This window comes from Stegodyphus dumicola, chromosome 5 (genome assembly GCF_044657685.1).
Source record: "Stegodyphus dumicola isolate Sdum_Otavi_A_Nest chromosome 5, ASM4465768v1".
NCBI lineage: Eukaryota > Metazoa > Arthropoda > Arachnida > Araneae > Eresidae > Stegodyphus > Stegodyphus dumicola.
In genome coordinates this window covers 223,996,238-224,010,325 of record NC_140772.1, presented here as the reverse complement: position 1 = coordinate 224,010,325, position 14,088 = coordinate 223,996,238, and the positions used below count along the sequence as shown (strand labels likewise).

The window sequence follows — 14,088 nt, the reverse complement described above, 5'->3', positions numbered from 1 at the left end:
AGTTTAATATGAGTGGATTTTTACATTTTCAAACTTATAATCTTTATGTAATATACATGCCAAAATTTCTTTCCTGTTTCTCTAGAACTCTTGATATTCCTGAGTCATGCAGTGCACCTGCAACATGTTTATCCTCACCTGTGCAGCTTGTGGGAAACTTCCATGCATTTTCCTCAGCATCTTCCAGTAATCTGAAATTTAGTGGAGAAAGAAGCTGTGATCGGGATGATACTAAACCTGTAGTGCAGTCATCAGCTGCAGAAGACTGTATCAAATTAAATACTCGGAAAGAATCAGAATATTCAGTAAAAAGTATTGTAAATGCTGCAACTAGTCCTTTAGCTATTAGTTATGGTTCTGTAGATTTGAAAGACTGCAATAACATTTCTGAGAAAAAAATAGATTCTTCTCAAACATTGTGTGCTCTTTCTGATGTTTCTGAGCCAGGGTAATTATTTGAATGCCATTCATTTAATATTATGCCATTTTATTTTTGATATAAATAGATTCTAATTCTGTATCTACAAAATTAAAATTATTGATAAATTGATAAGTTTATTCAGTTTATAAATTAATAATGGATGTTTTATGGATATATAATATCAATTAATAATGGAATGGATAATATCAATCAAAGCCATGCCTAAATATATTTTCATGAAGCAAAGGAGTAAATGAGTGCCTCGTATATGTACAATGCAAGGTATCTGGCTACTTTGATGGAAAATGGAGGAGCAAAACAATATCTCTGTTTGATAAAGCAAAATTAGTAATATTGATGGTATAGTATGTTTGTCCATATTGAAAAGCAAATTTTGACGGTCGAGGCAAGTTAAACATTCATCTTTATTTCAATAAACATTTGCAGCCACAATTAACTTGGCCCTTTAATTAATTTAAGAACATTTTCATTTTTGATATTATTGTGATGGGAAGAGAGTAGTGAGGCAGTGTTGTAGAAAGTCACCAAAAATTTAATTTTGTAATTTTTTATGTGAAATTTAAAAATTTAGCTTGGCGCAATTTTTTTTTTTTTTTTTTTTTTTTGTGCCAAGGCGAACTTGGCAAAATTCTTAATTTATAGTAACCTACTTACTTTCCTTTTATTAATTAATGCACGGGCGGAAAAAGGTCCATCATTCATTCTTTAAAATAATTTTTAACACGGTGCATAAACCACATTTTCATTATTATCGCTTATAATAACACCTATATATTAGGAAATTTTAAATAAAATACTGTAATGTTTTGCAGGTATGCTTAGAAATACATCTACTTTAAGATAATGGTAAAATTTTATAGGTTATTATTCAAAATGTTCTTCAAAAAATTTTTAAAAATTATTTAAAAATAAATCATAAAAAAATGGGTGAATTTTATTTGGAATGAACCTAAATTTCGAGCTGCTAAAGAAGGGATCAAGTAAGTGTATTTTAAAAAAAAAAAGAGAGATATTAATGTGTACATACCAAATTGAATTAACATTGAGGAGCTAATTTTTTAAAAGCTACCCATATGGTTTTTACAAAATTTGGCAGTTTGGCATAATTTGGGTCGTAGAATCGAAATATGAAAAAAATTGGCGTGTCATTTCAGAAAAATCAGATTTTATGTCAAAGTACCTATATTAGAACAATTTTATATATAACTCTAATACATATCCTAAGTCGCGCTTTCAAGACACGAAAAAACGCAACTTGAATTTCGTCAATCAGTCCAGTAGAACAGGAGATATAGAACTGTCCCCCCTTTTTTTTTGCGTAGTGTCTGAAGGTCTGGTTCTGATAACAGAAGAGTATTTTATTTTTTATTTACAATTAAGGAAATAGAAACTAACCCTTATCTGAATATGTGGGAAAACAGAGTTCTATTTTATAACAGTTCTCAATCATTTAATTTTTTTTAATAAACTAGAGAATTGATGTGCATAGCAACCCCCCTTTCATTTTATTTAATTTCAAAAGATTTAATCAAATGTATTTACTTTTAATTTGCCAAATTAAAATAACTATGATGCATTAAAATGGTGTTCTCTCTTTTTTTAAAATTGTTTCTAGCTATTAAATGATTCAGAGAAGTATTTTATACCATGCATAAATGTATCTTTTATATGATGCTTTGAATCATTTGTGCTTGGCTTAATTTTAGCAAGCGTATAGCATCGAACTTAAAGCTGCATTTTTAGAACAACTGTTAACTGTATTTGCCTATTTTATTGTCTGTTTAATTATAATTAATTTTACAGTTTACCAGAACAAACCACTTTGACACCAATTGGTGATTCTAATGTTGGAGAATTAATACCAATTGTTCAAAATGATGATACAGTTGCATCAGGTAAATGATTACTGTGTCTTCCTTTAATTTTGTGCATAATTTGTTTAAAATGTATGCTTTATTAAAATTTTGTGCATGATTTGATTGAAATGTATTCTTTATTAAAATAACTTCTTTTGTAAGGATTTTAAATTTACTATAAATTTTCATTTAAATTAAAATCTTATTTTGTAGAGTTAAATTAAACTTGCATATAATCTATTAAGTTTATTTGACTCTGATCGTAATCATATAAGAAGTAAGTAAGCAAATATGTCCTTTGGTGTGAAGGCTATATAAATAAGCAAAATGTATCGTATCCATAAAACATTCATACTTTGGTAAAACACAGTACAGCTGTATACGTTTGCTGTACGAAATCAAAATTTATATGTTCTTGAAAGTAAACCCGCTATTTTATTTGAAAACAATTGAAATTTTCCAAATTCAGCTATTCACAGGTAGAATTTTCTTTATTTAAATATTTACGCAGGTAGAATTTTCTGTATTTAAGTTGAATTTTTTGTTTGTTTTCATGATAGATCTCTAATAAAATAGTATTATTAATCATTGCAATCCTTTTCTTTGTGTATTAAAATTTCTTTATTCAACATTTAGCACATACTAAAATTATGCAAAACAGCAGCCTTATTTTGGTATAGATTTTAATTAAAACTGTATTGATTTTGAGGGCAATCAAATTCAGGTTAATCTTCTTCAGAATAAAAAAATTATGCAAAGAACGGTGCAATTTATGTAATACATAACATATACACACACGTAGATATTTTTAAGCAAGTACAGTCATTGCAAATTTTTTTTGCTCCTGAAAAAGAGGAACCTGTGTCTGATCACCTCAAAACTGACAAGAGTGTTATGCAAAATCTTAACCAAAATAAGGTTGCTTGTTTTGCCTGATTATATGTTTTACATTGGCATATTTCTCTTCAATTTCTTTATCAGATAGTTTAATATATACTGAAAATAAATCTAAGAGGTAGCGTTCTCTTTACTCGGAATCCTCGTTTCTTTTGAATGCCTTAAAAAGCATTCAAAAGAAATGAGTGTTCTGTCTGTTTTTTACTTCTTTGTATGAAGTAAAAAGGAAGTATTGTAATCGCAAAAAGTTTCAGGCAGCATATTTCGACAAAAATATCCATTTTGACCGCTATCGAATGCAATTTAACAATGTTTTTGCATGATATCTGTACGTAAGGACAGAATAAAATACTCTTTTCTTTCAAAAAAATTATAAAACTGCTTTAAAATGAATTCTGAAGAGAATTTTTTGTGTCGTCTGTCGCATAACTCAAAAACGAGTAGCCTCAGAACGTTGAAATTTTGTATATAGGACTGCTATAACATGTAGATGTGCACCTCCGGCCGCACCAAAGGTATGTATTAAATATATTTATATATATATCCACTCTGTTACCTGGTTCAGTGATCTCAGTTTCTTTACTGTTATATGTTTGTAAATTGTATATTTTTTTATTTAAAAATGATTGAATTATGTTGTTCTTATCTTCCGGTTAAGGTTTTTATGCCTTTAGTAAATCTCTACGCAATATTTTTAGAATTATCGACAATTTTAAAATTGTTTAAGTGCCGCTAAGACTAATAATTTTCTTGATGGCAGCCATTGCTCTTGTTTACATTTGAAACAGCACGATAGCAGATTTGTTGCCAATCTAGAGAAACTTAGCTTCGCAATAACAAAGATAACGCCTTCATTTATTATTGCGAATTAAATCATGCTTAATCCTTTCTGGAATTTTTTCGAGGAAATAAGTGTTTAAGATTTACTTCATAATTTTTAATACAGATATTTTGAGTTTTTATGTATTTTTGCCTTGTCGCGAAGTGAGAACTGAATTCATTGAATGAGAAATACTGAATCATCTGTGAAAAACTGTTTCTTTTTTGTTTTGTTTGCTTAATTTCTTTTATACATCGTTCTAGCTTTATTAAAGTATTTGAATAGAACATATGGCAACGATTAGATAATTCTTTAAATGATATAAATTTTGTGCATTCTGAGTTATAATATGAACAAAATATAATACTGTTAAGTGAACCTAGTGCCAGAATGTCGCTATGATAAACAAATAGAATGAATTTTAAAGAATGCTTTTATTCTACTGTGGTTTATGCGCTGTCGGTGAAGTAGATTTAATTCAATCCAATACGTTTAAACGAAATGCAAGAAAAAATCCGTATAATTTAATATTCCGTACAAGGAAGTCATGTGGTGTACACATCAGATTTTTTTATCAGCTTAACTGGTGATATATGAAATATCCTGTACGTGGAACCACTGTAAATCAAAAATTTTAGAAGGGACTGTCAAACCACCTAATATCAAAAATGAAAACAGTCATTTACCTCCTAAAAAATTTATACTTTACTGAAAATTTATGGTAGTAATTTAAATATTATGTTAAAATGAATATTGAAAACTATATGAAGAATCTGCTCATTTAGTTTATATATGGATTTTCATGTGAAATGAAAGATCAAACAGTGTTTTAGAACTGTGATAACTGTTTGATTTCATTTCACATGCAGTAGCAATTTTTTTTCCACTTATTTGGCTTTTATACTATGAATTACACTTTTTTATACACTCAACTATCTGAAATACTCACATTTCTGGCATTCATCATTTTGTGTACTTTCTGAATAGTGAAGCTTTTACTATTTGTCATGTCGATTTTAAGGCAATCGAAATATCCTGCAGAATGGATCTAAATTTCCATTTTCTTTCACAATTAAAATGCTTTTTGTCAGTCATTACAATCATGCTTAATCATGTTGTTTTTTGGGGGGGGAGGAAAGGAAGAGGTAGAAGCAAAAATTATCTTCAAATTTCTTTTGTAAGTTGGTAAAAGTTCTGATATAGGTCTTTTCTAAAACAAATTGCATAAAGTTAATTTATATAAAGCAACTTGTATGAAATGTAACTACTCAAGCAGCTAGGAAGGCAGCCAACTTATCGCCCTGCCCTTATCTTTCAGTAAATTAACACTAAGCTTGGAAGAAGTTTTAAGTAAACCTTTTTATTAGTTCTTTATAAATTTGTTTGACTAAAGAATTTGAATTTGAAGACTTGTATTATAACAGAAGACCTCTGCTACTGGATTACACTTGTGATATTAACAGAATATAGCAACAGAGGTAAAATCTTAACATACAACTTAATGTAATATTCTTCTCAGGCTCTCAAATTATGTGAGCAAACATGACTAGCAAATACTAAAGCCGATTCAGTAGCTCTTGGACAGTTCGGCATTTACTACAGAGGTATCTGCTAATTTCATGAACCTTTTCTTATACACATTAACTAAATGGCATCCTGATGGGAGCTGAAGAAAGTAGAATTGGCAGCATATGCAAAATAATACCAGAATTGAATTAATAAGCATAAAACTATACTGTTGCTCTCACCAGAATTTTAATAATTTGAAAATAAAAGTCTTAATGTCATTGGTAGAGAATTTTACAGTTTTAAAATTCAGATTGAACCAAAACTTTTACAGTGCTTCTATCTTTTAGAGTTGTCTTTTCTATTATCATCTAGCCCAATGGTTTCCATTCCTATAGACCTTAGGTATTCTTTTGACCACTAAGGAGATCTATGGCAAATTAAAACCAATTTTGTATGAACAATGTCTGGAAGCACCTGGAATGGTTTAATATAAAATAAAATAATTGTGACCCATTTTCATTATTATGAAAATTAAAATAAATAGCAGTAAATAAACTGGAAGTAGTCTTTACATCCTGAGTAAAATAAAACAGTGTCCTTTTTTTACCAATAAAAGTTTGAGTGAGCCAAAGAAAAAAGGCAAACAATATAGTGTTGAATTTTAAAAATATGGCTTTATTCCATTATCAAGATGTAATACTTTACCTGTGTGCCTGCTGTACAATAAAATTTTGTCAAATGAATCAATGAAGCTTAAAGAACATTTTATGAAAGCCCATAGCGAAAAAAAAAAAATACATATTTAACTTTCTTGTAAAACAGTCAAAGAAAAATATTTGAATATACCATCCTTGCAATAACATCTGAGTAAGTTGACAATGGGGATGAAATGACATTTATTTACTGATTGCAAAGTCGGAAAGCAGCACACTGTTGGTAATATGCAACACATTTAAAACAACTTTTGACATTATAGGAAGATTTCTTTTATGACTTGGAAGTCTTTCTTTTATGAAATTAAATAATTGAAATAAGTAAGGAAACTAAATGTCATCCAAAACAGTATAATTAATTCTGGTTTAGTTTTCTCATAGTGGTTCTGAAATATCCTGCCTCTTAAAACTAGTACATTTATTTATTCAGTATTTAAATTCCCTGAATTTTATTGGATGACTGTTTTATTAGTAAATGGTATTAAAGTAAGCATAAGAGATGTAGAAGAAAATCAAACAAATATTCTAATGTAAATGAAAAATGCAAAATTTCATATTTACAACATTTTAATCATTTACTCTGGCTAGATTGTAAGGTTTATCCTAAGTTTTTAACAGTTATTTCAAGTTAAAGCTACTTTCCTGTCTATCCTAATTTCAGCTTACAATTTCCTACCAGAATGTGTTTTTAGAATCACATTTAATGCAAATGAATAAGAATAGTATTCAAGTCGAAGTTCCACTTGACTTTGAAAGAGAGCCTCAGAGTTTCTGACTAATGTGCATTTGCCTTTTGGCTACGTCTCTCTAAGCTGTTACTATGCAAATATAGAAAAAAGTATTTTTATTACTTGGTTTTCTTTCTGGTAAATATGGAATCGTCTTAAAATATTCAGACTTCTTTAGGTTTACTGATAACAATAGTTGTGTTGGTATCTGTATTATTCATCCATGTGAATATCAGGAAAAGGTCCAAACACTTCCCCCCTTTTTTTTTAATATTTCTCATTTTTAAATGTCAGTTTGTTTGGCATCATTTGGAAATATAGACTGGTCTCAGCAACAATATAAATCTATTTGATGTAATATTATTGCATACATGTGGGTTCTTAATAGAATGCATACAGAATCAATAATAGCTTAATCAAATTTATTTTACCAAAAGAATCACTTCGCAGTTCTGGAACACTCCACAAAAATAATCATACATCTTTTTTCACTATCATCTAATATAATCAGTTGTTACACTTCAAACTACTAAGAACATTGAAGCTAACACAGTGCAATGCAATGCAAAGCTAAGATGGAGATATCTCAGTACTTCATAGTTAACTCAACTAACAAACGAGACAGTTCTCCTCTCAATTGTTAGTACAAAATTCAGAGTATTAGTTAAGACCAGAGATATAGTTTGTGGTTTTAAGTTCTCACCGTGCCTCTGAGAAATCTCCAGTACTTCTTAAAATTACTAAAAGCCATATGAGGGCCAGATACAGTTACAGCTACATACACTGGTGTGCAAAAATTAAGGACAAAGTCGAAAAATTAGCATATCAGCTGAACGAAGAGGCAGAGCGGACAGAAAGACCAATCAGGAGATTAAGTAAGATGATGTACGGTAGCACATGCGCAGATATGCAGGTAGACGTAATGGGGGAGTGTCTGAGTAGTATAAAGCATGTTGTCGGTGTAAGATCAGTTTTTCTGACAAAGAGATTGCACGCCGTATAGCAGTTAAAATCACACCGAGTTGCTGCCTCAGCGAGAAATGGCGAATAATCAATCTGTTAGACGACATCTGGATGCTTTTACTCGAGGTCGAATCATTGGGAAGTTGGAGGAAGGCCGCAGTGTGACAAGTGTGGCTCCAAAGTTCGGAATTGCTCACAGCATCGTTTCACGACTTTGGAGACAATTTCAAACTACAGGAACAGCTATTCGGGGGGGGGGGTTAGTAGTGGTCGTCCACGAGGAACCACACCCGCAGATGACCTGTATATTGTCTTACAGGCCAGAAGAAACAGGCGGCAGACAGTGGGAGAAATCACTAGACACACGACACAGGCGACTGGACGACCGATATCGCGTTTTACCATGGCCAGAAGACTGCACGGTGGTGGTCTGTTTGCACGACGCCCTGTACGGTGTGTACCTCTAACGCCTGCCCATCGGAGAATTCGTTCTCTGTGGTGCCGGGAACACCGGAATTGGAGAGACAATGAATGGGGACTTTACAGATGAGAGCAGATTCAGTCTGAGTAGCGATTCTCATCGCATACTCATCTGGAGAGAGCGGGGAAGCCGCAATCATCCCTCAAACATCATTGAAAGGGACAGATATGGAGGTGGCGGTGTTCTCGTTTGGGGAGGCATCATGCTTGGTAGTCGTACAGACCTTCACGTCTTCGACGCAGGTTCAGTCAACGGGACCCGTTATTGTAACGAGATTCTTCTTCCATATGTGCGTCTTTTTAGAGGCGCTATGGGTCCGCAGTTCCTTTTCATGGACGACAATGCACCATGTCATCGCACAGTAGCTGCCGAACAGCTCTTAGAGAGTGAGGATATTGAACGTATGGATTGGCCGGCACGATCTCCGGATCTCAATCCCATCGAGCATGTATGGGATTTTCTAGGCAGGCGCTTGGCAGCTCGTACCTTACCACCAGTAACGATTCCGGAGCTTCGATTGGTGCTGCAAGACGAATGGGCAGCAATGCCTCAACAACTCATTGACACCCTCATTCTCAGCATGGGCAGACGCTGTGAAACCTGCCTAGCAGTCAGGGGAGATCATATCCCCTATTAAAGACCGGATGTTTCTTGCTGGACACCCATCACAGGGATGTTTCGGCCTTCAGTCGCATTGTGCTCCATGCTACTTTTTCAATAAAGCTTCTTTTATCCCTCTGATTTCTCTTTTAGTAAGTGTTGCTTACATTACTCATGTCCTTACGTATTGGGGATCTTACGGTATTAAATGTGTTGATTTGGAAAGCTTTTGTACAAAGTTATATTGAAAAAACCGTCTCGTCCTTAATTTTCGCACACCAGTGTAGAGCATCAATTAGTTATTCAGTTGCAATACCTTCTGCAGTTATACAGGGACTGGGCCAAATGGTTGCCAGGTTTGATGACTTTTCGCAATTCTCTCCAAATTTGATTACAAAAATTAGTCGCCTTGGCGATATCTTATCAGTGTAGCAAGATAGACATTTACTCAGGCTTAGTGACTTGTCCCTGTATTCGTAACTTTCTGGCTAAGCATCACTTCTTTAGATTTTCATGTTACATTATACAAAAAATACTAAATTTTCACATATTAATTTCATTAAAATTATCTACATATGTGCAGATTTTGCTAGGACTTTCTTTAATTTAGTTTCTACTTATCATCAGCTGTTGAAATGTTCATTTGGCTGATGTCAAACATAATTATTTCTGTCTTTAAATTTGTCTATTTGTTATGAAGTCAAGATAGTTAATCTATTTCAAAGGTTCTGGCTGTTTTCCAAAACTGCTAAAAGTAAACTTTGGATTTTCAGCCATTAAATTTCTTTTGCGGCCCAGAAATGGGCATTCAAAATATTTGCATGGAACTAGAAATATTTTCCTGCATGCTTAAAGTGAAGGTGAGGAAGCTAGAATTCTAAATTCTGCAGCAACATGATTTTTTTTTTTTTTTTTTTTTAATATTAGCATCTTTGTTGAGTTTTATGCCTTGCTGCCTTATTGTATACAGAAAGGTAGTTCTTTCTTGCAACTGTTACTGTTCCAGAGATCCCATCGTAAGTTGATTCTGATTTAAGTCAGAGACTTATTTTATTTTTAATATTTTTATAAATTAGGATTTTATTTACTATAAAATGAGTTTAAAAACGTGTAAACTTCCATAACATTTATAAAAAATTTATTTCTGTACCTATATATACACACTAAATGATTACATACATAATGGTGTGTACATATAGTGTACCTATATATACACACTGAATGATTATATTTGTAAAAGTAATGCATACTCTTCCTGTAAATTAGTTAACATGAATGAAAACACATAAAGAAAGTCTTTAGTCAAAAGTAACATGTGAGTTATAGTTGCTTATTTGAATGATTCTCTTCAACCAGAAGTGAATTCTTTAATTAGGAAATCTGTGTGTGTTTGATTTTTTTTTTTTTTTTTTCTTTCTTCTTTTTATATTTCAGGATAACATCCATTTGGTTCTTGTGAATTTGCTTTTCAACATTAGCAAAACAATCTGATCCATACTTTTGAGTAGTTGAAATCCTCTGTTTAATTTAGAAAATGCTTCAAATAATCCTTTTGTAGTTAACTATCTTGACAATTTCTCATGTTCATTTTTCTTGTTATTTCATTGCTTTCTACAACTATTTAATTTTTGAAAATAATCAGGTAATCGTTAGCCAGTTTCACTAATTTTTGTACATTTTCTTCATTCATATCTAGATGCAGAGTTCATGTTATTTACCAGTTTTTTACCACTTTTTTACCAGTTTTACCAGTACCACTTTTTTACCAGTTTGTTCCAAAATATCCTGTTTGTTATACTTTTTTGATATTCCTTGGATGCATTGTTCGGAAAATTCTTTCCATGAAGTACCAGTATCCTGGTTGCATTGACCAATATATTTTCTACAAAATTGTATAATGTGCATTATATCTTTTTGCAGATATTTTATGCCTCCAGAGTATTATGTTACTTACCACAATAAGGACATAATGAAAAATAAATAATATTCATGAAAGTCACAGTGCACATTTTGTAGTTGAAGTGATATTTTAATGACCATGATGCCTTACACTTGCAAAAATAATGTGCATATGTGTGTATGTTAGTGATAATATTAAAGTAGAGAATTTTAATCTCAGTTTTTGGTTGTTTTTAAAGTGAGTCATTGTAATTCAAGCTGTCTCATAACTCAAAGCCTACCTGTATATAAAACATGGTTGTGAATTCTTCTAATTTAAATGAGGAATGGAAGAGGAAAAATAGCAGTCATTAAAGCTGATCAAAGAATGTATTTATGCATGAGGAAAATTGGTTCAGTAAAGGTGAAAATAATGCGATTGTCACATTCACTGTAAACCAGATCTCTTGCATTCATATCGTCTGACAAACAGGACTCACCCCTCCCCTTTTTTAGGGAACTAGGAAAAGGTAAAACTTTTGTCTTCTGAATTTTAGAGTGAAAAAAAATTCATCCCTTTAATGGATTTTTTAAAAAATGTTTTTTGAGAAAAGATACAGAGAATATGTATGAATGCGGTTCAGAAAGGAAACTATGAATTTTAAAATCCAAAATTTGACTTTTCTATTGTGCTACAAACTTAAAATTTCCCTATATTAAAATTTATTCTCTCCAGATTTTTATATCTTACAGCTAAAAATAAGCAAAAGTTTCTTATAATGAGAATCAATTGCATTATGCTGTCAGAGCATGTGTATTTTCTTAACTGAGCTGAATTGGTTAGGGTATCTATATATTTTCTTATTTCCTTTCCCTCTAACATTTTATACAGTAAATGTCTGAATAGCCAACATTCAACTAACCAGAAAGCTCAAACAATAGGAATATTTTTTAATTTAAAAATTCTTTTTTTTTTTTTTTTTTTTTTTTTAATTACACAAATGAAAGATTTGTAAAGGTATTATAAAGCATGCGTAGAACTACTAATCAGACTTTTATTTGTAACATTTGAAATGCCAATATAATTACATGGCTTTCTTTCAGAATATTTTGCTAATTCCCATTTTTGTATCCATGATATTATTCCAATAGCCTGTACTTGAAACTCAGCACTCCCTTACAGATGCCTTTCTTATTAAATCATTTTAAACAAACAAAAAATAAATAGTGTGAATTAACACAATAATGGATAAATATGTTGCAAACAGTTATAAGATCTTTGCCATGCTTTTATGTAAACTTTTTTTAATTCTTGATAAGACAGTTTAGTTTTTTGTAAAGAAGGATATAAGTTAATCGCTATTTATCTGTCATTCCTTCAACTTTGTAAAAATAATTAAAAATTTGATGCCTGCATTACATGGAATAGCATTCAGTGGAATATTTTCAAAGTTACAGGATCATGGCATCAAGAAAAGTTGCATTAAAGGGTATGGTATGGGAATTTATTTGGAAATTGATAAAAAATGGTGATGCAATGTGAAAAGTTATGATAAGCACTTTAAATTTTTTATATGTCATATCTGTTACCTTGTACGAGGGTGAATCAAATATAAATGAGCCATTTGTTTAAACAAAATATATTTTATAAGAAACATCTTCATTTCTACATATTATTTTTCTAAATAATCTCATCCTTTTATGGCGCATTTTCCCCAACATTTTGGTCATTTTTTCATTCCATTCTCATAGAATGCAATTGAACTGTATGTAACCAAGTGTGCACGAATGTCTCCTCCTGATTGTTGGTCTCATATTGCTTGCCTGTAAGTTCTTGAGGGGTCTAAACATGTGAAAATCGCATGTCGATAGATCTCGGCTGTAAGATGGTTGATCAAGCATTTTCCAGTGCATTTCCATCAGTTTCTGCTGTGTAGGGCCTGATGTTGTCTTGGAGGATCAACACTTTGTGAATGGGATGTTTGCGTCAATACTGAAGCCTAACTTAATCAAAAAGACCACAGTAGTAAGTTGCATTAATGATCTGATGTCCTCCATGTAAGAAATCCACCAGCAGGACCTCCTTCCAATCCCAAAAAATCCGTGGCTAACAGTTTTCCCAGAGGCAATCAAGTTTTGGCATTCACATGGTTACCTCAATCTTTCCTTCTCCACTCCATGCTGGCACACTTTGATGGAGAATGTAATCATGTTCCCATGTCTTATCATAGGTGACAATTTTGAGCAAAAAAGCTTCCCTTTCTTCTTCAAAATGAGTTTGAAGCAAATGAGAAAAACAAACTCATGTAGCATTTTGATCATCATTCAGTAACTTTGGAACCCAATGAGCTGACATTTTTCTGAAGCCTAACTACTTTCTGATGACTTATTGGGCACTTCCGTAGTAGACACCAGCTTCTTCCGAAATTTAAAGCACTGTGCAGCGTCGATGCTGTTCGATAAGCTCACGAACGCTTGCAGTATTTCTATTAAGTGCACTGTTGCAAGAACAACGGGGATGGTCTTGATTCACAACACATTAACGGCATTCCTTGAATTTGTTGCACCAAACCTTCACTCTTGACCATGAAAGGGTAGCTTCCTGGAACTGGGCCTGCAATCTGTGGTAAATTTTGGCTGGTTTCACATTTTAACAGTCTAGAAACTTTATGTGTTGTTCAATAGAGAAAGGCACCCACCTCTTGCTCATCATAAGAGCTACTAAATGAAGCTTAAGACAAGCAGCCAGTATGGCTCCCTTACTCTAGGCAACATCACCTAATGACTTCAACTACCTAAGCACATTCAAATACCCATCCCAACACTCAACCAATAAAAGCTCTTTTATATTTGATCGCCCTAAGTATTTGCTGATTATTTAACTAAATAAAGGACAATCTGTTCTTTGAAACTTCTGGCAGTATGGTCGGCACAAGCTATGTGGGATCTTTATCAAATTTAAAATCAGTTAAGATGTTTTCTGTGTTTAAGGCCTACAAAAATGTGTTGCCTTATGTCTGGAATGCATTTTCCTTCTCAAAATCTTACCTAATTTTAAATCTAGACTTTTGATAACAAATAAAGTGATTGTTTTTATAATTTTTTATTCCATTGATTTGGCTTTTCTATCGTAAATTTCACTTTTTATGTGTTCAACTGTCCATAATTATCATGTATCTGGCATTCCATATTTGAGCTTTC

At 32.1% G+C, this 14,088-nt stretch overlaps 1 protein-coding gene across 2 annotated transcripts in view; it reads left to right on the top strand.

Moving 5' to 3' along the window:
* Positions 1–14,088, top strand: part of LOC118185418 (sorting nexin-29-like) — a 145,611-nt gene that overhangs the window by 81,595 nt on the left and 49,928 nt on the right. For both annotated transcript variants that reach the window (XM_085817724.1, XM_085817725.1), the window contains exons 10-11: positions 86–448; positions 2,246–2,337. In XM_085817724.1, coding sequence (XP_085673850.1) covers positions 86–448; positions 2,246–2,337 — 455 coding nt within the window. The remainder of the gene's footprint in view (positions 1–85; positions 449–2,245; positions 2,338–14,088) is intronic.